This window comes from Syngnathus scovelli, chromosome 17 (assembly GCF_024217435.2).
Source record: "Syngnathus scovelli strain Florida chromosome 17, RoL_Ssco_1.2, whole genome shotgun sequence".
Classification (NCBI taxonomy): domain Eukaryota; kingdom Metazoa; phylum Chordata; class Actinopteri; order Syngnathiformes; family Syngnathidae; genus Syngnathus; species Syngnathus scovelli.
Window position 1 is genome coordinate 9,920,621 of NC_090863.1, and position 24,828 is coordinate 9,945,448.

Genomic DNA, 24,828 nt, shown 5'->3' on the forward strand with positions numbered 1-24,828 from the left:
TATGCTCCTTCCACTGGATAAAATACAACCCTCATGAGAAAAGCAAGTCTAGAAAAAAAGATGAATATTCATTTCATCATCAGCAACAGTTTGAAAAGACTAAACCAACACTGTCAATAAAAATAAAGACAATTACTTAAAATGACTGGTGTCTTGTCTGCGCCAAAGCCTATTCCAGAAAACAGGATGTGCTATTTATGCCAAATCCAATTACATTTGCACGTAAAGCCATAAACAGATTATGAGAATATTAACCTTTAAACAAGATATTTATAAGCCATAATTTCCCTTAACTTCGAATCTCTGCGGAGAATATTGCTGGCAATTTTTTATGGTAAAATTCATGTCTTAAATCAATTTTGGGATACCATACATTTTTGTTACCATGATGAAATGGAACCAAAAAACAATGATACAGCAAATAGGAAAAAATATATCAGGAGAAGTTAACGCCCATGAAGAAGAGCGTTCACCTTCCTGCGACTGTTCCCAACAAATTAAATCACGTGGGTGACAAATCCAAGGGCAGCAGAATTTCAGGAAAGAGGCAGTATACTGTTACTTTAAGGTGAAAATAAAGTGTTGAAATAATTAGTCAAATACAGCGTCACTCATCTTAGATGGCAGAATGTGACATTTCACGTAGTGCCCCAACTGACTGAATCGGTGAAGGGCTAAATGGGGTGAGAGAGCAACTAAAGGGATTATTGTGCGTCAGTTAGAGAGGAAAGCCACTGCTTGACTGTTCTCAAAATAAGTCCGGTGTTTCTCTGTACAAACAGACAGCATCATGTTTTCTTCTCGACAAAACTGGGAATGTACGTGGATGCTAGCTGATGCTGTGGCAGAACCATGGACAGCAGTCTTTAGGAAATAATGGGAGATGAGGAATTTTTAACTCTGGAGCTACTTTTTGCAAGAATTGATTTAAAGGATATTTAAAAGGCAGAGGATTACTAAGCAAGTGTTGTGTCCTCACATCATGACATCTGGGCATTGAAATGTACTTCAGAGAATATTTTGGACCCGACTGTGTGAGTACCATAGAACTGTAGGTCATCGTAGAAATGTCCTGGTATCCTGCTGTAATCCTAACAAGTGAGTCGGGGGAGGGAAGGATTAAATGGTTTTAATAACAGAGAAAGAAGGTGAAGCTGGAAAACTTCAGGAGAATGGAGTTGCCAGACTGGGCAAAATTACTATGGACACACCTGTCATGTCCTTCAATGAGGTCGACAAGGACGGAGAAGATATTGAGGAATCGGAACAACATGAAGAATCGGAAGCTGATTACACTCGAAATTACTGGGAGGATGAGGATGATATCTATCAGGAGTTTGAGGAACTGGATTTTGAGGCTCTCTCAGATAACTTTGACAGAAGGAGCATTGCGTCTGACGATTCTTTCTACCCGCTTGACACTTCAGTGGGATCTGACGGTCAACGCGCATCATGTCGCGAGAGCCCAGAGCCGATATCCTTCTTTAAGGCTTGCTGCAATAACAACACCATCATCGTCAAAATCATGATCAGACAAGGACTGACTGAGGAGGAAGTACACGAGACAGACCGGAACAGAAGAGTAAGAATGACCTGAACAAAATATTATCTGCAATGTTGTGTTTGTGTACGATAACATTGCAAAATGGAAATATGATGGCTTCCAATTGACACGGGATTCAAAATATTAGGTTAATCCCCCGAGTAACAGATGGGAAGTTCCACCGTGAAGTGACGCGTTGAGAAGCAGCTTGGCATTGGCCTTAGCTTTTAACAGGCTTGCTAAATCCTAACACATACTAGGTAAAGGATAACATATACTGATATTGGTCAGAGACTTTAGGTACTAATAAGAAAACAACGGCTGATGCAAAATATTACTGTATTTTCCGGACTATAAGGCGCACCGGACTATAAGGCGCACCTTCAATGAATGGCCCATTTTAAAACTTTGTCCATATATATAAGGCGCACCGGACTATAAGGTGCACCATTAATGCAATCACAAATGAAATAGTGAAAACAATAACAATATATCAATAATGTTAATATCACACAATGCACAAAATAAACATGTAAAGCTTACTTTAATAAGTACAAAACAAAACAAAACAGATAGATCAGTAAACTTTAAAAGTTCCATCCATCCATCATTCTCCATTTGGTCCATATACAAGGCGCGCTGGACTATAAGGCTTTTGAGAAAATTTGAGGTTTTTAGGTGCGCCTTATAGTCCAGAAAATACGGTATATTTTTTTTTAGCTACCCCTACCCAAGTGTTTAATTACTAATTGACACCTCATTGACCAGATGCTATATTAATAGGGTTTCATTATTTTCAACATTTATTTGAGAGCAAATGGACCAGGAACATTCAAATGCTCTGTACCCAGAACAGCAAGTGACCATTTAATGACTTCCACAATTTGTCTTGAAATGAGTCACCTTTTTATTACAGATTCAACGTCTGCTACGTTTGTACAAATTGTGAAAACTTAACTCATTTTTGTGTTTCAGTCTGCACTGATTATAGCGTGTTACTATGGTTATGTGGACGTGGTCATCGCCCTAGCCCAGTGTCCCTACATTGATGTCAACTGGCAGGATAATGAGGGTAACACTGCCCTTATTACAGCAGCACAAGCAGGTAAACAGGACACTTTGTAATCAGAAATGCCCCTCAAGTACATTTGAAAAAAAAAAAAAATCACTTATTACCTTGTTGCAATTCATATGAGCAATCAGACCCCCCCCACCCCCACCCTCCTCCAATAATAGGTGCAAATGAGGCAGTATTTTAAAACATTTACCTTCATATGTATTTTTTACCTGGACTAGATGGTGGAAATTAATTAGGTTTCTGTATTTTCATACTTTTTTTAAAAAAAAAGGCATAGTATTGTTGCTATTTGTTTTATGTGAAGATGATCAAGCATATCGATTGAACGAGTTACTATCATTGTTACTCATACTAATTTTCCAAGTATTCACAGAATTTAAAAATGACTTCAGCGATGCATGCGTTCAGCATTTCTCAATCCAGGAAGTGCATTCATCTCTGAGATGACTATTTCCCTTCCTTAACTCATGCATTATTTAAAGAGGAACACTTTACTGCAGGGAATTGAGTCTGAGGCTTTTCAAACGTGCCCGCCTTGAAGAATGAGACATGGTACTTGCATTTTCAATTATCACATTTACTAAAGCAAAAGATTCCATAAAGATGCAGTCTGCGTAACCGACGTACGGCCCTGGTCTCTCATCTGCTAACAATGATGAATGACTCACTGGGATGTGGGACTTACTCATTTTCTGCTTCATTAAAACCGTTATTGATCCCTATTCATGACAAAACAAAAACTTTCTTTAAAACTCATCATTGATGCTGAAAGGTGTCTACACAGGTTTAGAACTAAACCCTGATTTTCCCTGCTGCTGAGGTTAAAGCAGCAGTACGGTACCGTAATACAAAACAGAATCTCTGACATTGTCACAAGCAAGGCATCAATAAAATGCGACTTATCTGTTGGGTACAGGTCACGTGGTCATCTCTCATTACTTGCTGAACTACTTCCCCGGGCTGGACCTTGAGAGGAGGAACTGTCACGGTTTCACAGCTTTAATGAAGGCTGCGATGCAGGGTCGGGCCGACACTTGTAGAGCACTCATGCTGGCTGGTAAACGCCAAGTACTTCTACAATGTAAAAAAACATGCCTCTTTTTAAGATGCATGCAGAATTAAGGAAAGTAGCATACAAATGGATGTTAACATTTCCAGGAAGTGACATGCAAGCCAGAGACAACGGGCGGAAAATGACACCACGGGAGTGGGCTCTCTTCACTGGTCGCTACGAGACGGCTTACCTGATGTATGTGGTCATGATGAAGCCATGTGCTGAGCAGTTCTGTGACTCCTTCAGCCTGGAGTGGCCCTTGCTGGAGGTGAGTATTAAATTGCCAAATGCAGTATATATGATATTTCAAATTAATGTGGAGCATTTTTCATACATGGAAACATTTTTGCTTTAAAAACACACTGTCCCAAATTATAACAAATAATGGAGTTTCAAATAATTAGGTTGTAAAGTCAAAATGGTCATTTGTTGAATTGGCAGCAGCTTCTCATCCAACAAAACCAAGTCATGTTAGCATGACCTACATTTCTTTAATCTCCTTAGAGGACAAAAACAAACAACAGCTTTTTGATGGTACTATGTGTCTTCCTCAGGAGTTGGTTGCCAAAGCAGAAGAGCCAAAGTCCTGCTGGAAACGTTCTCTTGACCTTCTGTCCTGCTGCCCTTACAGATTTTACCTTAACAATAAGGTGAACCCTGTGGATGATGGGGTTCTCGAGCACATGGTCCAGATCACTACTGGTCTCAGGAGTCCATTAATTGCTATATCCTGCCGGACAGTGTGCCCAGGAAGCCCGCCGTGTGTTGGAAAACGGCGCTACGCAGTGCAGGAAATTCTCAGGAGGCAAAGGGTGGCCGAGCTAAAGAACCTTGGCCCGGACAGGTTGAACAATTACAAGAGATTTTTCCAGAACTCCCGGGTGCTCCTCATCCCCAAAGCGAGGGATCGGCGAGCCAGCCTCCAGCCTCAACTGCTCGATGACATGGCTGCTGTATCCAAAGGGGCCCTAAGGCGGGCGAGTCTACTACCACTTCATTTACTAAGGAGGAGCAGCGTGCGACCGGGCATTGTGATACCAAAGGTGAGGCTCTGCAAGGCCCCAGATCCCACTTTTAAACCAGAAAAGCTCCGACGGAACAACAACTATAATCAGCTTCAAATTCCAAAATGGGATTACAAGATGAAGAGAATAGAGAGAAAGAAGGAGGAGAGACTTTTATTCCCGACAAGGCGAAGATGAGCAAACTAAGTTATGAGATTACATTCTGCAACCAGACTCATGGGGTAGCATTTCACTCACTTGACTTTTGTGCAAGTAGAGACGGTGACATTTCCCTGAAAGACATAAAGTATGGGCCCTGTGGAGCAATTGAGCATGGTGTCTGCCTTTGCCCAAATTCTTCTGGAATAAACTCAGAATTATCAGTATAAAAATTGGATGGATGAATGGACTTCCAAACTCAGCTTTCACAGTGGAGGAGAACTTCTTGCAGAAGTGAAATCTCTTCTGACATTTCTTTGTTATTAGTAAATTTACTCACTCAATGTATTCCCAAAACATTCTCTGCCTCTTTTACTCCATGATGAATCAGTCCATAAATATTAAACATTTTGAAATGTCTTCATTGCTGAATGATATTTACTGTTGTCAAAAAACAAGGCAAAGTGTGGGCACAAAATAATAATAAAAATAATTATTTCATTTTTTACACTGACAGTAAGCTGGCGATATTTTTTTAATGCTTCAGCGTCTTGTTTACTTAGTTCATAAACCCCATAAATGCCTGTGATGACGCTCATGCCAACGAACTACGATGATGTCACAACTTTGAGTCATCATGATGGTGTAACAAAGTGTGTATAAATATTTAAAGGCGTGGACACACCAAAACATCAGCGTAGAAAAAAGGATGACATAGTATCGGTATGTGTTTCACATCTTTGATTCACTGTACATCATATTATAAAGTAAAATGATAAATTATACTATGCTACTGTGTACACAAATAATATACCCATATATTGATATATTGTAAAGTACTCAATGTTTCATTTAATTAGGCGTAATGTCCAAAAAGAGCCCAAAGGTGAAAGCGAAGTCCTCTCAAGGAAGGAGTCAACAAGTTCGAACAACGCAAAAGAATAAAGACTGGACTAAATGGAATGATATTTACGTTGAAATACTGATACGGCGAGAAGAGAAAGATCTCGAGGCACAGTCGGAGCAACTCCAAGAGAAGTGGGAACGTTTGAAAGAGCGTGAATATGAGTTACTCCACGAAATAAGTGAAGTTGAAGAGGTGTTTTTAAGCAGGGAGCCGTTTCTTGCGGATGAAATTGTTGATGAAGCCTCGGCCAAAGCGGATAATGAAGAAAAAGTGGCGCTTCAAAAGGAGGCTCAGATTAAGACTCTGATGGCAGAATGTATGGAGCTGAGGGAATTCAAACAGGAGCGCCTGAATGTTATGCACCAACATACGATATATCAACAGTTCATGGAAACACTGGTTGGCATGACATCATTTGAAGACGAGGACGCTTTAACGGATCACATTGAGAGTCTTTACAGTATTGAAGACCAGCTGTCTCAGAGAGAAGGTGAAGCTTATGAGCAGACGAACCAGCAGAGGAAAACACAAATGGCTTTGCAAAAACAGTACGAAATGGAAAGACAGGAGCTGGATATGGAGCTTACCCAGCTAATGCCAGAATTGTTCGAATCTAAAATCAAGGTGGAATTTTGGTTCAAAGAGTGGAAACGTATTGAGGAAACCGCATCAAAGAAACTGAACCTGCTGGCACAGATTAAGATGTCCATACTCAGCCTCTATGAGATGATCGGTGGAAAGGTATGCGATAAGCAGGGTCTGGCTTTGAATGAGACGGAGAAACAGTTGGAAAGTATCCACTCTTTCATGTTAGATCATTTTGAGATTTTGAAAGAGTATGAAGCAAATGCAACCGGTTCAGGGTGTGCCCCGCCCAAATCACGATGAACGCTGGGATAGGCTCAAGCACGGCCGCGACCCCTGTGGGGACAGGCGGTATAAAAAATGGATGGATGGATGGATGGAGCAAACATGGAGAAACCTAAAGTCAAGTGCAACATTCTTTTACCCACCCAACAAGGAAGACTTGCTGGCATGGAAGATCATCAGTACACATAGAAAGATTTCTAAAATTGTATCAAATTAATTTGAATAATGTGGTGCCTATTGTGTGATAATAACGTAAATGAAGTTTTGTTCTGTTTTTACTTAAGAATCACATATTTGTAGCTCTGGTAGGACAGGATAGGTCTTACTTCTTCCCACTCCTTTTCAAATGTGTAAACTTGCACCTCTGCTCCTATATTGTATTTTGTTTGTATCTATTCTCAAACAAAGTCGTCACTTTGATTTATTGTTTACATGTTGAAACTAATTCATTCATTCATTCCTGCACCTTCATCGGTTCCCACATTAAAATATGTATCGCTGAACATCGAAGGTTTTGTACACAGTCAGCCTCAATGTTGATTTTTGGTTTGTTTAAGGTCGCAAACGAGCAAAAAGACGTTAGTCAAACATTCGTGAACTGTTTTAACATTGAACGTTTTTTCCGTTACTATTTGCAACTGTTTGCAACCTTTTAGGAATCCTGATGAAATATTGACACAAAAATGCCAATGTCACACACAACAGATTAAAAAGCTTTCAGTTACATTGATTATGGAAATGTTCCTTGACTGGCAGTTAGAAAGTGACATCTATCTTTTTTTCTAAATACACATCTTATTCTCATTGGTGAGTTGCAGGCTGGTTATACCCGGGACTAGTTGCCAGCCAACAGCAAGGCAAATACAATGCATATAAAAAGTCTACACACCCCTGTTCAAATGCAAGTTTTTTGTGCTGGATTGGGCATGAAAATAGAATCCTCAGTTTCATTAGTTGATTTTGTTGTCATTCAAGATGTCTTTACCAGTGATGTCACTAGAAGGAACAATCAATTAGAAGGATCAATTATCTGAAGTGCCAGGTCTGACTGAGTTATATATGAATATGAATATTATTATTATTATTATTTCAGCATCTTTACCCATTGTAGTAGTTTTTGGGTCCTGAATTTGTCATACTGAAATGAGACAATGAAATCAGATCTGGCAACAAACGAACAACTCACAGTTTCCTCTTCAATGGACCATTTATATTTTGGAGCAGTTGCAATCAGTTTGAGGCATATAAAGATTCACATTTCTCTTTTTAAAACATGTTTGGTTGGAAACCACAAATGTCATATCTCTATAAAGTCCTTACTGTTGGTTTGACTGCCACGGGATCACAATGACATATACAACATTGTCAATAATCTGGCAACATTTACGGTGTTTTTTCCCAGGAATCAAAGCCTTCCAAAAAACAGTTAACAGGGAGAAACTTTGTCAAGTTGTACAACCTCATTAAAACGAAAAAAAAAAAAAAATCACAATTTAGTTTCAGCTTAATTTGTGACAGTTTAGGTTAACGCCACCAATTAAATAGATTGTGTTTGTAGGCGGGAGCAAATTCATATTTGTCCCGATTTGCTTTGCTTTGTGCTAGCTCACATCTGACAATACAGTTTCAAGAACTTTGGAATCATCGATGTTTTGAGTGGCAACAAGAATCCGCAAGCCTCGATCTAATCTACCCCACATAGCAACATTACCGCACAAATAGACAATTCAGTGTGTTGACCAGGAAAGTAAAAAGTGAACATCCAACAGGAAGTCTTTTGGCATAATGTTGCTGCTGTGACATCCACATCTGCACATTAAAAAGTAGATATTTATATAATATATATTCATACTCTATTAACAGTACTCTATTAATAGTCTACCATGAATTTGCAACCCATTTGTCATAAAACTTTTGATGTACTTCAAACATTGATTTTCTAACACAGAAATTAAGAAATTTTGTATAGTTGTCTTTTCAGTGTTTTAATTGTCTCCTTTTTTATTTTTTTTGTTTTGTTTTTTGGAATTCTCTCTGGTCCCACTGCAGTTACTCAACTTTCATGTCAATAGTACACAATTTAGATTTTAAAAAAAGACAGAAAAACAAAGCATTTACAAACTGGCAAAGTTAAAACCACAAGCATGTCCCAACGAAACCATTAAATGTGTTCCCTGCCCGCCGGAGTTGGGGCTGGGGTTGCAGAAACCGAGTTTGGCACTATTATGTACACACTGAGCACTAAAATGAAGCGCTCACTTGTTCTAAAAAAAAGAAGAATGTATAAATATACAAACAGTAGGTTTCGGGAGGTTTATGCGAGTCTTTGATTTTGATTGACGCGTGCCCATCTTGGTTGTTTCGATAGTTTGACATTCATTCTCACGGAAGCAATAGTATATTTAAATTATATTTCTAAAGTGGAGCTACGTATCTGTCTATTGTTTTTTTTTTAAGAACAATTGCATTTGAACTCTATGGTTAAATTAAAGCTATACCTTGATGTGTCATCTTTGAAAGACAAAATGAGGAGTGAAAGACAATAGACTGCGTGCATGTTTAATTTGCTCACAAAATGACACAAAAATTGACGAAATTGAGTAACTATTAAAAAAAATAAAAACCTGAACAATCTTTTTCACTGTTATAAATAATCCTCTTATCTCAAGAGAAATGGAACAAGAGTACAAACCAATATCGTTGAACTAACATCTTGCAGTCTTTTTATTTGAACTCTGAATCTGGCTGGGCTTTCATGGAACGGTTAACTGTATTTACCTAAAGAACGAAGCATAGTATGAATTTATTCACGTAGAATAAATCCTACTATACTGTATATATAAGGCAGTCAATGGAGTCCTGTGACCCATTCTTATTTCTGCTTTAACAGGCATTTTTACTGTGTGTTGTAGCACATATAGTGTGTGTCTGTGTGTGTGTGTGTGTGTGTGTGTATGTGTAAAGGGTATAGTGACAGGATAGTGAAGAGATGAGCTGGGTGCAGCCCTGACACAGGTAATACTGCAATGTACAAATACACAACGTATCGCCAGTAAATGTACAGTGTACATCAAATACTATACAACCAAGAATTTATAAAGTAGAATCACAAACAAAATAAAAAAAAAAAAACATACTGTTACAAATGACAACGTCCAAAAGCAATCTTTGCCTGGAGGAGGATACATCACGCTGAAGCCACAGAGAGAAACAAAGTTTGTGTATCAGATGGTTCTACTTGTTCTACAGCTCTGCTTCTTGTGCTTCACGTTAACTAAAAGCCAAGTAACTATATCACATATATACAAACGTTTCTCTCAGCTACTCGTGACAACTTCCACGTGCTTTCAGAAATCTTTCCTTCGTTTCCATTTTTCCTCAATGTTTTTTTTTTTGGGTCACTCATTTTACTCGTGACTCGATATTCTACGGAAGAGGATTAGGGCCAGTGAAGAAAAAAAAAAATGAGGGGTGACAGGATTCTGAGTTTATTCTCAGTATTCTGAATTTAAAGTCAGAATTCTGAGAATAAAGTCAGAATTCTGACTTAAAAGTCAGAAAGTGGGAATTCTGACTTAAGTCAGAATTCTGAGAATAAAGTCAGAATTCTGACTTTACTCTCAGAATTCTGACTTTAAATTCAGAATACTGAGAATAAACTCAGAATCCTGTCACCCCTTTAAAGTCAGAATTCCCAGTTTCTGACTTTAAAGTCAGAATTCTGACTTTATTCTTAGAATGCTGACTTTAAAATCCGAATTCCGACTTTAGAGTCAGAATTCTGAGGAAAAAAGTCACAATCCTGTCACCCCTCGTTTTTTTTTTCTTCACCGGCCCTAACCCTCTTCCGTAATATTCAAATCTTCCCCACTCACGTTCTTTACCAAGCGGCCTCCAAGCGCAGCACGTCATTAACTTTCCATCTGCCGGGCTTTCTAACAGTTTGGTCACAAACTAAACACAGAAAGAAAATGTCTGTCAGTTTTGGTGGTGGTGTGCATGCACATGCAAGGCCTCTTCCGCCACCCTCCGGTCCTTCTTTGCCTCCTCTCGATCCTCCTCCTCTTAAAGTCACTAGAAGGAGTTCAGTGTCCGTTCAGTTTGCATCCTATCTTGGTCCCCATCTTGCACTTAGATGTCCTGCTACTGATGATGCTACTAAAGAACAGGGAGGTGGGTGTCTTTCCTACTTTATATTATAGACTATTGGTCCTGCTCATGTGCTCCTCCCTCACCTCCCTCGGCCTCAAACCCAGGAGTCTGGAGAGGCCGGATAGTGGCTCGTCTCATAGTTGAGCTCACTGTAGGGCCGAGAGGCTGAGTAGAAATCGACATAGTTTCCGGTGGACTTCAGGCCCTGCAAGTGCATGTTGAGCTCGCCTTGAGGGGGGCGCCCCCCTGCATGAACCTGGTTCTCATAGAAGGCCTGGTCCTCATAATTGCTGCTGTCATTTGGGGGAGGATTTTGGAAAGGCGGGTAGGGCTCTGAAGGCAATCCTTGAGATGAGACCTGTAGATAAATTAAATTAGGAATTGCTTAACTGGAACATCGGCACAAGACACAGCAGTCTCATGCACAGTTGGAAGGAGAAGTAACACTAATTGCCGCTCAGGGAAGCAATCACGACATCACCGTCATGATTTAAAAAATAGGAGCAAAAACTCCAGACTATGAATATCTGCTCCATTATTTCTTGGTGGAGTTTTGCTTTTTAGCCACAGAGTTGAATATTTTTATACAACACAACAGGGTGCCGGACTTTCAGGATCACTTTCCTTACTGCAGCTTTAAATGTGACAGGATATATTTTTACTGATGAGCTTCATGCTGGCATTAGATTTACAGATAATCTTATCACATCTGATGAATTTGAATGAAATGACCAAGTATGGCACAGTCCAGGATAAGATAGCGGACTTTTCTGGAAGGATACAGTGGAACTTGCCGTGTGTGGCATCATTTGGGAAAAAAAAAATGTTAACTGGTATTTAAAGGTAATTACTAGATTAAATTTTTTTCTTATTTTATACAGTGGAGAGCTAACATATACACGTATTTGATTTATGGCTAAATTTAGCAGTTGCAGTTTTCTATCGGGTGCATTTCGTAGTCCCGGAATTATGGTAATTTCACAAGTGCATTTGAAAAAGGGCTGTTTGCGCCGTTGTGGATGTGTACACAGCCGAGGAAGAACTCAATCAATGCGGCTGGTCTCATTCCCTCTAAATGTGGCACGCTCTCATTTCCTATGATATAAAAATGATGCATTGATTTGGGGAACTGTCAGAGAAAACGTAAGGCCGTACCCTCATGTAGCTATCCACCTCCCCACAATATTAATGACACTACTACTGAGATGACTAATTATGATAACATAATTGTTAGGGTTTTCAGGTTAGTTTGATCCTCCGATTATGTTGGAATGTAGACTGTAATGATTAAATCAATCACGTCTGGCCCTCACAATGCAGAGTAAGATGAAGTGGTTGCTTCCTCTGCTTGATTGACCAGCTGCAGGGGAAGCAATCAAAGTTGTTCTGTTTCCCACAATAGTGTAAAACACCCCCTGCTCTGATCTTATCAGAGGCCGGGGGTTCACCAAACCTGTCCACTCCCACCCCCACTCTGTTCCTCCTAATAAATATGCCCTTGCAGGGAGGAGACTTTTAGACTTCATTCGATAATCGCTGTTCAGACAGCGACGAATGGACTCTCCACCTGCATGTGTCTAAAAGAACTTGCTTGTCTCCTGTTTCGTTCTTGCAAAATAAGTTGGAGTGAGCAAATCTCTAACAATAATTATTGTATTTCCACAATAATTCTGTAAAATGCACCTGACATCCACACACACCTCTGCAAAGCTCATAATCTTTCCAACTGTGCCGTAATCATTCATTCCTCTTGAACTGGAGCCGGAATTGAACCCTGATCCCCTAAATTGTGAGGCGAAGGTACGTATGTCCGCGCCAGCAGGTGTATACTTTAGACTAGCGAAATTTTGCAAAGTGTATCTTCAAGGATATAACCTCACTGCGCTGGAATGCCCAAAATGGTGCAGAGCAGAGTTAAATTTAATAGCACCAGCGGCCGTGGTCAACAAATTAAATGGATTTGTACCTGATTATACTTCAGGTCATCAGTTGGTGACACATATGCTCCTCTATGAAGAGTTGAAGAACCAGTGGAGAGTGGACCTGTGGAGGCAAAGATTCATTATTTCTAAGTGATTAGTCACTATGACATTACTGTACTGTTTTTGCAGGCTGTCTGAACTTGTCTCTTTGTCTTACTTTTATTCTTTGCAAAACAACACCATAATCACTGTATTTTCCGGACTATAAGGCGCACCTAAAAACTTAAAATTTTCTCAAAAGCCGACAGTGCGCCTTATAGTCCAGTGCGCCTTATATATGGACCAAATTCCTAAATTTAAACTGGCATGTCATGAAATCAATCATAAGTGGCCCGCTGAAGACTATGAATCATGAACCAAAAAGACTATGGATCATTATTTTGTGATTATAAAGTAATTTGCTGCGTCTGAAGTTGAAATAGAAAAGATAAAATGGAGAATGATTTGATTTGGATTAAAAATCTGACATAATGCATTTATAGTGCGCCTTATAGTCCGGTGCGCCTTATAGTCCGGAAAATACGGTACACTTTAACCTATATACAGCCAAAGCACTTGGTGTATTTTGGTCCTGGTTGACATTTTATCATTGGACATGTGCTGTGACAACTTTAAAGACAACAATAACACTGCCTACTGTGTTGATTCAAGCGCTTGTGCACACATGAGCGACATGGAGGAGCCCAAAGCGAGATTTACATGGAGGAGCCTAAACCAAGATTTTTTTTACCCCCAGGGACCTGAATGCCAGATGGCAAACTTGAACACAGTCAACACTGCAAGTGACTCGGAAAGAAGAAAAATTAAATATAATTTTGCATACCCATAGAAGCATCCTTTCGGGACATGTGTTCACCCTTGTTCCCGCGGTAGGTCGCGTTGCCGCTCAGCTCATAGTCGTTCTTCCTCTCCTTCAACGCCATCATATCCCTTGGAGACGCTGGTGCACTTGCTGTGACACAAAAAATATCTACCATTACACCAATGATTGTATTTTTTTATCGTAATCAAGATTCGTAATAGCAGAAAGTTACCTTTAAAGGAATCACACTTGCCGTCAGTATTATTTCCTCGCCCAATCACTCAAAGATAAGCCGATAAGCCTTTTATGTTTTGATATTCTGTTGGTTTATTCCAGTGTGATTTTAGCTTAAATCCTTTATACCCGAGTATATTTTTTCTTTTAGAATATATATTCCCTTCTACATTACTAGAATTTCTGAGCCTTTATTTCTCTCCTACTCCAACAATCCATCCATCTTTTTGAAGACTTTCATTCTGACATTTGTCATAAGCAATTAGAGGGCTCCCATATCGAGACACACAACCATTCACACTCGCATTCACACCCGCATACAACCGAGTGTCTGTGGCTTGTGGGAGGAGGCCGGAGCATGAGGAGAGAGAACCCACAGAGACGACAGGAGAACATGCCAAATTTGCTAAGTGAAGGAAGGAGGTGATGACAAGGTTCTCACCATGAAGCAGACACCGCCCGAGTTAATGCTTTCGATTCCCTTCTGGGAAGTTTGAATTGAGTCCGTTTTTGCCTTGCAAGGGCCTTCACTGAAAACTTGGAAATGGATGTTAACTCAAATTATTTTTTTAAATTTTTATTTTTTATTATTTATTTATTGAAATTTTTTTAGCTTTGCTCCAAGTTTTTGTCATTTTAGCAAAATTTGTAAATTTATGGTTTTAACATAGGGCATTGATAATTATCGTCTCATCATACATTTCTCATAAATCAGTTGTTTTTCAACAATAATTGGTTATTATTGCATATTTTCAATTTGGACACTTGCTCTCCAATTATGCATCTTTGCTAATGAAAAGTGAAAAATATAATGGTAAAAATTAGGCTGAAATTAAAACAGTCGCTGAAATATTTCAAATCTAAGAATAAGTTGCTTAGGTGCATCATTTTTGAAAATATTTTTGAAATCACCCTCACCCTGAATATGGAGCAAGGTCGTTAAGAAGATCAAAAAAACGATGCGCACTCACCCGATCGATTGTTTGGTGAGGTCCGTACAGGAGAGATGGATGGCGTACGAGAAGAAGAATAAGGCCGCTGCCTATCCCTTTCTATTGTGGACGATGAGCCGATAAAGTGGTATTGGGAATAACCATCCTAGAGAGAAGCATGAGAAAAGGAAACCATAAAAGCAGTAATCAGTCAATGACTACATTTTGAGTCCTTTTTATTCCACTTGAGGGAAATAGAAAATTGTATTGCTGTACGTACCTTTTTGTAAAGGCTGCGCAGGTCTCGGTATTGCCACATGCTGTTTAGCACTTGAGATGCTGCTTTCACAACTTTGGGACTATGTCTGGGAATTCAGCAGGGAGGGAAAAAAAAAAAAAAAGAATAAAGCCAATCTGCCTTCCAGGAAAGGCTCATGAATCGAAATTAATATCTACAGCAATTTTAATTGGCCTTAGGAAATATTCACCAATAAGTCGTTTTTGTAGATACTATTATTTTGGATGATTTGATTGGCTACTGCAAAACAGGGACAGAAAGTCATTTTAAAAATTAATGACGCTAGTGCTATTACGCGCTAATCAGTCGTGACTCAAATTGAGAATTGCATGTTGAAAACAATCGCCAAATCAGAAATTTTGGATATGAATCAAAACGGGTCACAGGAACCCAGATATGAAAGTCTACCAGCGAATTATTTTTCATTACTTTTTTCGTTCATTATTTCGATTATGCAAAAATACATATTCATGAATACAATGCATGATATGAATTAAGTAGCTGTTGTCTCTTTTCTCCCTGCCATTTAAATAATCATAAAAAACATCTGTATCTTGTAAATAACATTCCACTTACTTGTCTCCTTTGCTTCGGGCGACACCAATGAGCTTCTCTATGCCCCCGGCATCCCTCAGGGCCTTGGTGTTCTCCATATTTTTGGTGATAACCTCATGCAGAGCGCAGCAGATAGCGGTGACGGTGTCGTCCGACATGGTCTTTCCCACCAGAGCGCAACTGTTGGCACCACCGCTGCCACTTCCTCCACCACTACTACTAGTGTTGTTGTTGGTGGTACTGCCACCAGGTAATCGGTGCACCAGGTCCCTCATGGCATATTTACCTGTTTGGGGTTAGGGTGGATCAATGCAAATATGGATAATATTGATATTAAATTGGTATCAATATCAGAGAGATACTAGCGCGAGATCAATATCTGAGTTTCCCATTCGCACCTGTTTTTTCATGGCTCCTAAAATCTTGGGGATAGTTTAATTATTTAGCCTTTTTTTTTCCCAGAAAGAGAAAAACGGGGAAAATCTTTTTCTACCAGAATCCTTCAAAACAGATGCACGTTTTATAATATTTCTTGTGAACTGATTATCTAAAATAATGGAATAAAATGGAGAAAAGTCAAAGAGATACAATTGATAATTCTGAGTAATACAAGGAAAAAACGACTAATTTGTTTTCTGCTTATCACGTTGTGCACTTAATTTAAGAAAAGAAAAATCCAGACATCGATAAGGTGTGGGGAAACAACCAATTATAAATCATGTTCTAATTATGTCCTGGTTTTTAACAATTTAATAATAAAAAGGCAAACATCTCCAAAACAGTAATTAGCAATTTGATGCTGTGCCTTCAAATCTATTATTCAAATCAACTCACCAATAAGCTCCTTGTTTCTGATGTCGAGAGCCATGTTCCTCAAGGCAGTGGCGATGGCACAGACAACTCGGTCATTGTCTATCCTCAGTAACTCCACAAGGATAGGAAGGCCCTTCTCTTTACGCACTGCAGCCCGGATATAAACTGACCACTGGACACGGACATAAAAAGAAGAACATTGTCAAAGGTGCACACAGGGATATATTCTATTTATTTAATTTTATAACATACCACTGTCTATCAAAACCCCCTAAGGTTTCAATTCTTGTTGATTTGGCATTTATAATACTCATAGTGAGGATGATGGTCTCCTAGACTTTTGAAGACACTCTTGACATGGTTCAAAAGAGGAGAGCAAGATATAAAATCCTCCCTTTTAAAATTCAGAAATAGTTGAATTCATTTTCCTTGACGTCTGATTTCAAAACATATCCATCAAATTGTATTTCTTATTTTACTCTATCGGCAGTATTTATAGGCGCTAGTCTCCCCAGAGCATGTGATCTTTCTAATTCTCCGTGGACTTCAATACCAACATTATTTTGAGCTTATACCTTCCAGCTCCCAGCAGCAAGGTTTTGCAGAGCACCAGCTGCTCCCTCCAGGGTGTCTGGGTTGGAGCATTCAGACAGCAGGGTAAGGTAGGGCTTGACAATACTGGGATGCCATAACATCTGAATCCCTTTCGGGGGCTCCGCCAAGTCTGGAAATGGACCTACACCGTCCCACTGTGAAAAATCACAATGAGCAAGATATTCAACAATTGCCCTCGTGTTTTGGTTTGCAATAATTAAAGGTACTTCAGTGGTCACAATTGGCTGATTCTGCATCTGGTGTGTTTATTTATTGGTTTTGAGAAAAGACCAGATTGAATCATAGCTCCGTGATGGAAACTTTTCTTTTCTTGAACTTTTGGTTTACCTACAAGAGTGAAATGTACGATAGCTCAATATATCTTGGTGTCATGTAAGGGCTTGTGACAAATCATTTCTGTGAGAAAAAAAAACATCTAAAAATATTTTAGCAACATAATCTTTTGCAATTGCACTTAGAAAACCAACAAACTACAATAATAAAAAATTATACTATAGTATAATTTAGTATATATAGTACTGCGTATTTTGCAAAGTCACAAAGAGCCGAGGATGAAAATGGCCCTGGAGCCTTGGGTTGCGTACCACTGCTCTAAGAGATAGAATCATTTCTGATGTAAACATTTCAAACACAATTCTCGCAAAAGAACATTTGTGAGAGGACTGTATGGTAGCCATCATACTATAGAATCCTTGTTCTTCAAGAAAGAGTTCCACAGGATCACCCGTCAACAATTTGATATGTGTTCCTACTGCGCCAGATGAAAGTGACCGATTCCCTGATCCAGGCAGTGATTGTAATTTTAGAATTTCTGGGTAAAGGATTTTGACAGCATTGCATTTCCTTGGCACTGTGGTAGACAATATTTCTTCCTGCCTCCATTAGTTTCAGGATAATTTCCATATAAATTTTGGCACAAAGTTTGACAGATTGATGTTCGTCCTGACTGCTTACAACCCTCCATTTTCATAATACTTGGGCGAAGCACTGAGCCAGGCTGGCTTGTTTGTTATAATACAAAATAAATACAGTAATGCATGATACATCAAATTACAAGGATCATGCAAACCGTTTTGAATTGTCTTAATCTGTGGATAAACAACCTGCACCAGTTTTAATGTTTGTTTTTTTAAAAAAAAAAAACTTAAATAAAACTGGAGGGCCACAAAAGTGTCTCTAAAATAAAACTTTAACCAGGAATGGAGGTCATTGAGGAGCACACCTCGTAGGAAGCCATTGCTGTCTGAAAAAATGGAAATGCAGTGGCCTGACCTCAAAAGAGCGATTCAAGTCAGACATCTCAAGAATATTGATGAATTGAAACAGTTTTGTAGAGAAACTAAAATTCCACCGGACCATTCTTGCTGCTTTGCAACAACAGGAAAAGTTGGGTTGAGCTTATTGTTGTCAAAGAACCAACCAGCTATTTCAAGTACCGTATTTTCCGCACTATAAGGCGCACCTTCAATGAATGGCCCATTTTAAAACTTTGTCCATATATAAGGCGCACCGGATTATAAGGCGCACCTTCAATGAATGGCCCATTTTAAAACTTTGTCCATATATAAGATATATACATTTGGCCCGCGGGCCGGACTTTGGACACACACGCCTGCTGTAGTGGCTCAATATTGGTCCATATATAAGGCGCACCTGATTATAAGGCGCACTGTTGGCTTTTGAGAAAATTGGAGGTTTTTAGGTGCGCCTTATAGTGCGGAAAATACGGTATTAAGATAACTGCCAAATATTGCCCAAAATGTCTGCAGTCCATCATTATTCTTCAACATCCTGTGACTGTGAAAAGTGATCTAGAAAATTTATGGATGGTAATCTCCTGAACTTTCCTCCCATGTAGTTAATCTAACCTACTTCTCTGCTGTCCTCTATCGTTTTTGCAATTACCCACTGTTAATAGGATAGGAAGATAGAGCTCCACTTGCTATTCCGTGATAATCGGCTACAGCTGCACTGGAGTGGCGACACTCCGATAGAAAATGTTGTGTAAGACTAAAAGCAATGAGTTTATACTTATCTTTTTAATTGTGAACACAGGATTACTACTTTAGCCTTTAGTTACAAAAAAAAATAACAGAATTTGACAAACGTTGCTTGCTCAGTACTACCATTTTCAAATCTTATTTAGCCTTTTCTTGAAATGAAAAGGGGGTGAAATTGAAACTAATTGGTGATTCACATACCGGATATGTTGAGTTCTCCATTCCCTCTCTTCTCAAAGTGTAAACGATGTCTGCTAATTAGACAGAATGTGTCTCTGATTACTTATTCTAAGCATGACAAGAAGATGGAGCATCAAATAAAAGAGCTCAATTTGACACCAAATGGTGATGATGGCGTGCCCAAAAATTAGATAATAGATAAAAATGAACTAAAATGAACATTTTGATGAATAAACACAGGTAGCCACTAACGAAGATTAGCTGAGCAATAAAAGATAAGGTGTTGATTTGATGTGTCAAAGTCTCTCTTTTGGAGCTTCCCCTTGATAGATTTATTTAGTGAATGCAAAGCCAAGCAGTTGCCTTCTGGTTTCATCATCAGTGATGTGTTTCATTGTCTGCTCTTTTCAAAGATTCTAAGATAGAGATCTGTTTCAAATTTGCACACACACTATACTAAAAAAACGTATTTTTGTTGAAAACCTCCAAGTAATACACCATTTATTACAATTATTCAAAGACATGATGATGTTAGCAGATGAAGCACAGCCAAATGGTTTCCAAGTAGTCTTCTTGAATTTAGTTAAATTAATAGACATACCTTGCTGAGATAACCACTAATTACTATCTGTAAATCACAGCACTGCACACACAAATTCCAAAATCTGCACCACTGCTGTTGTGACTAATGTTTATCATCCCCCAGAGTCATGATATAAAGAATGGAATTCCTGACCTGGTCATGTCCCTTCTTTTTCTTCTTCTTCTTGCCCCAGCATCCGGAACTCTCTGCATCCTTCCCCCCGGTGTCACATAAGAGACCATCAAGCTCCTCAGACCCCCCTTGTTGGTTATGAGATGTCTCTGCTGCCAGACGGTATGACAAGTTCCTCAGGATGCACACACAGTTCTCAACGGTCTGACATCGACAAGTAGAGAACAGAAAAGATAAGAAAGGTCATTATTGACAGAACATACTCCTATTCAAATGAAATAAAGATCATTTTAAAACAAACAATAATGAACTAATAAAAATCATTAGGCACCAATTAAGCGCAAGTATACAGTTTAATACAGTCCAGACTCGACATTTACATTACATATAAAGCAGTATTATTTTTACCAGTTCTGCCTTGAGGGAGGTCTGCCTGGCCATTGTACGACATTCTAGTTCCACATCGAATCATATAATTGCTTGGAGAGCAAATATAATCAATCATTGAGACCTTGGCCCTATCCTGTATATGTAAGGATTCAATAAAAATACACACAGACAAAAACATCTAACCTGGGCTATAACCAAGGTTATATGGCATCAGTTTAAAACAAATGACTTCCCTTTTATTGCAGTCATGTTTGCCTTTGAAACGTGCTTCATGCACTTCTATCGGTCTTCGTTACAACTGTTTGCATATTTGCATCGTCTGTGTATTTTTATTTTCAAATTTATCTATGATCGTTTGTTGTGTGTGTCTTTGTGTAGTGTGAGAATGTGTTACCTTGCTGTCAATCTCACTGCTCCCCAGTGCAGTCTGGATGACGTAGAGTAAAGCGTCTGTCAGACCCTCACACTCCCTCATCCTCCTGCGGGCCTCCTCGCCTGCAGAACTCACATTACTGATACACACACACACACACATGGATTAATATATAACCCACGCTCGCATTAATAACACTCCCAAGGTGTAAGGTGTAACTTTTGAATGTCACGCTATTAAAGAGAAATTAATTACATAGGAAATATGTGATGTGTCAGGAAATATTCGTAACCTTCCCACACCCTTAATACAGAATAACCTTAGTTTTTATGTTTGGGGGTTTGCCGTTGAGTGTCATGCTTTGTGAACTGATCTACTAAATATACATCAACATGTTATAGAAGCAACAATGTCACAATGCATAGTAAAATAAACAATATTTTGAAGGATAGTAATTTAAAAGTGCATACAGTCCATGCTAGTACTAAACAAATAAGGCCTATACAGTATGAACCATCAATATGGTGCACATGGTAACATCTAAGGACCAAATGAGTTCCTGACCAGATTTCCCATGAGTGCCAGTGCATAGTATCATGAAATTCTGAAATGTTCCTTGCCTGTAATTGGACTGTATTAAATTTCGGTTTCCATCGGCTGTGTTACGGATGAATAGTGATGAGGTAATGAATCCAATTGTGTCATATCACGATGTTGGAAAAAAACCTAACTTTAAATTCTCCAGGCAAGGAGTCAAACCCACAACCTCCGCTCTGTGAGGCGGACGTGCTAACTAGTCGACCACCCCCCGTCATGCCAATTAATCAACATTTGATTTGGTTACTAGGATAACAGGCATGTTTTGAAAAAGTGCATGAAAATTTCGAATTCTGCTTGGAACCACAAAGGCTTTTATGGCGTATGACATCATTTTTGTAAAGTAAGAAGCAGTGAGCCAAAGGGAGGCCAAGAAAAAATTGTTAACGGGCTGATTGAAATAGTCTGGCAGAATGGAGGCTCTCGACAGGAATAGATAGAAAGAGAATGAGAGAGTGGGTCGCATAAAAGAGGGAAGACGAGGGGGAGCAGGTGGTCAGTGATATACCAAACCTGCCATGAAATATTCCATCTTTAATCAGAGTCCCGGCATTCCCTAACGAGGCATGAGAAAGATGAATTGAGAATTTGAGTTTAGGCAGCTGATCCACGCTAAGACTTGCTTTGCACCACTAACCCTAACCCTAACAGAAAAAAAAATGAATACCATTTTGTAGAGCAGGTGCTGTCACAACTTAAAAGCCATAAAGCTTAGGGAGACATAAGAATAATCCACTTCCTTTTCCCAGACCGTCTACAATACTTTACCACATAAAATTGTGAAAACACATAAATTACATTCATTGGTCTTCTTAGAAGTAAGGGATTTATAAACCTGTGATGTTCCAATTCCAAGTGGTGTCATACGAATGAGTAAATTAACACCAACATACTAAAGTTAAATAATGAGTCATCTTGAGAACAGCTAAGTCTGTCACTTTTCCCAGACAAAACATAACCTAAATACCGTATTGGCTCCAATATAAGACGGTGTTTTTTGCATTGAAATAAGAAGTGGGGGTCGTCTTACATTCGGGGTCTAGACATTATACCCACTATACTACTGTATCTAACCACTATCAGAACCCAGAGTAGGTCAAAATCTTTTGACGGTTCCACAAACTTGTTTCTGTTGCACCATTACAGTTTGAAAGTAGCAGAAGCATAGCTGAATAGAATTGGCACACACACAAAAATTTTGCATCTTAATCAAATGTGGGACCTTTAAAGAACACAACAATGAGAGGTGGTTGTGTGGAGTCACTGACCGGAGGCATCCGGTGGCATTGCGAAGGACCTGGGAGGAGTGGAGATGTAATTTGCGGTCTTCTTGCGTATGAGGGGAGGTGTCCCAGCCCGAGTGGGGGATGATCACAGCATTGGTCAGAACAGCCAGGGCATCCTGGATAATTGGCATCTTCAGGGCGTCACATGACGAGAGGTTCCACAAGACACCTACACAAGATGGATGAAAAAGTCAGCACAGAAAACCAGAAGATCTCAATAACATCATGTCCTTCAGGGGCTTCTCCTTGGGTCAGCGATTATTATTGTCATATCAGCTACACTGGTGATTCTAACAACAAGGCCGAAATTTACTGAAGTAATTCTTGTTGACCTTCACTTGATAAAATATCTGTCTGTATCTAATGCGCCCGTGTAATTGGATGTATGAATGTGTCCATCGCTACTCACATCTGCATTAATCCATCCTTCTCTGTAGCTTTAATTATAACCCTCAAAGATCAATGTTAAGAGAGCAGTGTGTGTGGCCAGAAGGAAGTTGTAAATGTCTCCGCAACATTAATTAGCTGGGCCAGTGGCATCACCGTATCTCAAGAAGGCCAAGTGGATGGCCGTGAGGAGATGCTGCTAAACATGTACAGTATCTCGGCCATTTGATTGCTTTCAAGGATCTGTACTCCTGGGGAGGCTAAATTATGTGTGCTATTCATATCATTCTAACTAAAGGCTTTAATTTATGTTTTAATTAAAAACAAAAATATCCAGAAAAAAAAAAAACTAGAAATGTTGCTATTTTAGGATGAATTTTATTGCATACTAAAATATTATTTATGTCTATGGCTGTTCAAATGGAAGAGTGCTATTGATATCATTCTAACTAAAAGCTTTAATTCATGTTTCAATTAAAAACAAAAATATTCTGGAAAAAAATAGAAATGTTGCTATTTTAGGATGAATTTTATTGCATACTAAAATCTTATTTATGTCTATGGCTGTTCAAATGGAAGAGTGCTATTTATATCATTCTAACTAAAAGCTTTAATTTATATTTCAATTAAAAACAAAATTATTTTGGAAAAAACAACTAGAAATGTTGCTATTTTAGGATGAATTTTATTGCATACCAAAATATTATTTATGTCTATGGCTGTTCAAATGGAAGAGTGCTATTCATATCATTCTAACTAAAAGCTTTAATTTATGTTTCAATTAAAAACAAAAATATTCTGGAAAAAAATAACCTAGAAATGTTGCTATTTTAGGATGAATTTTATTGCATACTAAAATATTATTTATGTCTATGGCTGTTCAAATGGAAGAGTGCTATTCATATCATTCTAACTAAAAGCTTTAATTTATGTTTCAATTAAAAACAACAATATTCTGGAAAAAAAAACTAGAAATGTTGCTATTTTAGGATGAATTTTATTGCATACTAAAATATTATTTATGTCTATGGCTGTTCAAATGGAAGATACAAAAAACTCAGACTATAACATCATTTGTTGATTGAAATGTCAAGTTAAAGTTACAGAAATGCATTCCTGAATAGACAAAAACAATTTTGGTTTTTAACCTTATGCGCTCAACACACGCAAGAATATAAACAAGGTTTTCCGTATGGACAAATGCGCTAATAAACGGAACATGGACAAGAATTGCCCTTTGTTGATAATGTCAATACAATAAAGTATCTTCAAGCTACCTAGCTAAAAATACTACAACAAATAGCTAAGTGCACTTAAAAGACGATGTCAAAAGCAAAATATGCATGTTGACATGGTTACTGGAGAATATTTGCAATTAACAAGGTCTTTATCCAAATACTAAAAGGTTGCTAAATATTTATATAAAATTTAGTCCTCAATCTGAAGACCCCAAAAATATTTTATTGGTCTTCAGAGGTGATTGAAAAAAATAAATTGACCAAAAAAGTCTACATTATATTCATTATTTAAAATCCTAAGCATCCAGATGATCATGGCCATGTAAATATGAGTAAAATCATCTGCTTGCCAGCCTCTTTTCCACTGTGCAATATGACATCATCCGCCCGAGGAGAAAGGCAGAGTGGGTCTTTATCTTTGATTGAACACATTTGCACCCACAACCCGGCGCACACACACAACACAGATGCACACAGATACACACGCATGAAGGGGGTTAATTGCCTCAGCCTTACATCATGAGTGGCAGCAGGAGGTTAGAAATGCGCTGTTGTATTGAGAGAGGGGAAATGAACATGTTGGTTGCTTTTCTTTGTCTCTGAAGCCATTCTGCAGTTCTCATTTGGGCTGTCATTCACTTCACTATCTCATCACCGCATCTCT

General features: G+C 38.7%; 3 protein-coding genes across 10 annotated transcripts in view; 2 read left to right on the forward strand and 1 right to left on the reverse strand.

Annotated features, from left to right (window-relative positions):
* The first annotated feature begins 542 nt into the window (after positions 1 to 542).
* ankrd33bb (ankyrin repeat domain 33Bb) lies at positions 543 to 5,322 on the forward strand. The gene is made up of 5 exons (XM_049747550.2): positions 543 to 1,582; positions 2,519 to 2,648; positions 3,538 to 3,678; positions 3,780 to 3,943; positions 4,230 to 5,322. The coding sequence occupies exons 1-5, from the start codon at positions 1,124 to 1,126 to the stop codon at positions 4,875 to 4,877; spliced, it is 1,542 nt and encodes a 513-aa protein (XP_049603507.1). The 5' UTR covers positions 543 to 1,123; the 3' UTR covers positions 4,878 to 5,322.
* A 49-nt stretch (positions 5,323 to 5,371) lies between these two features.
* On the forward strand, positions 5,372 to 8,701 carry LOC125985078 (coiled-coil domain-containing protein 42 like-2-like). Its single transcript, XM_049747569.2, has one exon. The coding sequence runs from the start codon at positions 5,704 to 5,706 to the stop codon at positions 6,631 to 6,633; it is 930 nt and encodes a 309-aa protein (XP_049603526.1). The 5' UTR covers positions 5,372 to 5,703; the 3' UTR covers positions 6,634 to 8,701.
* Positions 7,804 to 24,828, reverse strand: part of ctnnd2b (catenin (cadherin-associated protein), delta 2b) — a 74,156-nt gene continuing 57,131 nt past the window's right edge. For 5 of the 8 annotated variants that reach the window (XM_068648593.1, XM_068653543.1, XM_068653545.1 and 2 more), the window contains 11 exons: positions 22,522 to 22,708; positions 20,678 to 20,795; positions 19,915 to 20,097; positions 16,959 to 17,132; positions 16,405 to 16,555; positions 15,592 to 15,856; positions 14,998 to 15,091; positions 14,757 to 14,883; positions 13,573 to 13,701; positions 12,734 to 12,810; positions 7,804 to 11,125 (listed from right to left, as the gene is read on the reverse strand). In XM_068648593.1, coding sequence (XP_068504694.1) covers positions 10,862 to 11,125; positions 12,734 to 12,810; positions 13,573 to 13,701; positions 14,757 to 14,883; positions 14,998 to 15,091; positions 15,592 to 15,856; positions 16,405 to 16,555; positions 16,959 to 17,132; positions 19,915 to 20,097; positions 20,678 to 20,795; positions 22,522 to 22,708 — 1,769 coding nt within the window. In that variant the 3' untranslated portion in view covers positions 7,804 to 10,861. The remainder of the gene's footprint in view (positions 11,126 to 12,733; positions 12,811 to 13,572; positions 13,702 to 14,756; positions 14,884 to 14,997; positions 15,092 to 15,591; positions 15,857 to 16,404; positions 16,556 to 16,958; positions 17,133 to 19,914; positions 20,098 to 20,677; positions 20,796 to 22,521; positions 22,709 to 24,828) is intronic. The other 3 variants (XM_068648594.1, XM_068653544.1, XM_068648597.1) reach the window with 1 other exon arrangement.

Coding starts and splice junctions, on each gene's coding strand:
- LOC125985078 (XM_049747569.2), top strand. CDS start 5,704: ATGTCCAAAAAGAGCCCAAAGGTGAAAGCGAAGTCCTCTCAAGGAAGG.
- ankrd33bb (XM_049747550.2), top strand. CDS start 1,124: ATGGTTTTAATAACAGAGAAAGAAGGTGAAGCTGGAAAACTTCAGGAG. Junction 1,583..2,518: donor AGACAGACCGGAACAGAAGA/GTAAGAATGACC, acceptor TTTGTGTTTCAG/TCTGCACTGATTATAGCGTG. Junction 3,944..4,229: donor TGGAGTGGCCCTTGCTGGAG/GTGAGTATTAAA, acceptor TGTCTTCCTCAG/GAGTTGGTTGCCAAAGCAGA.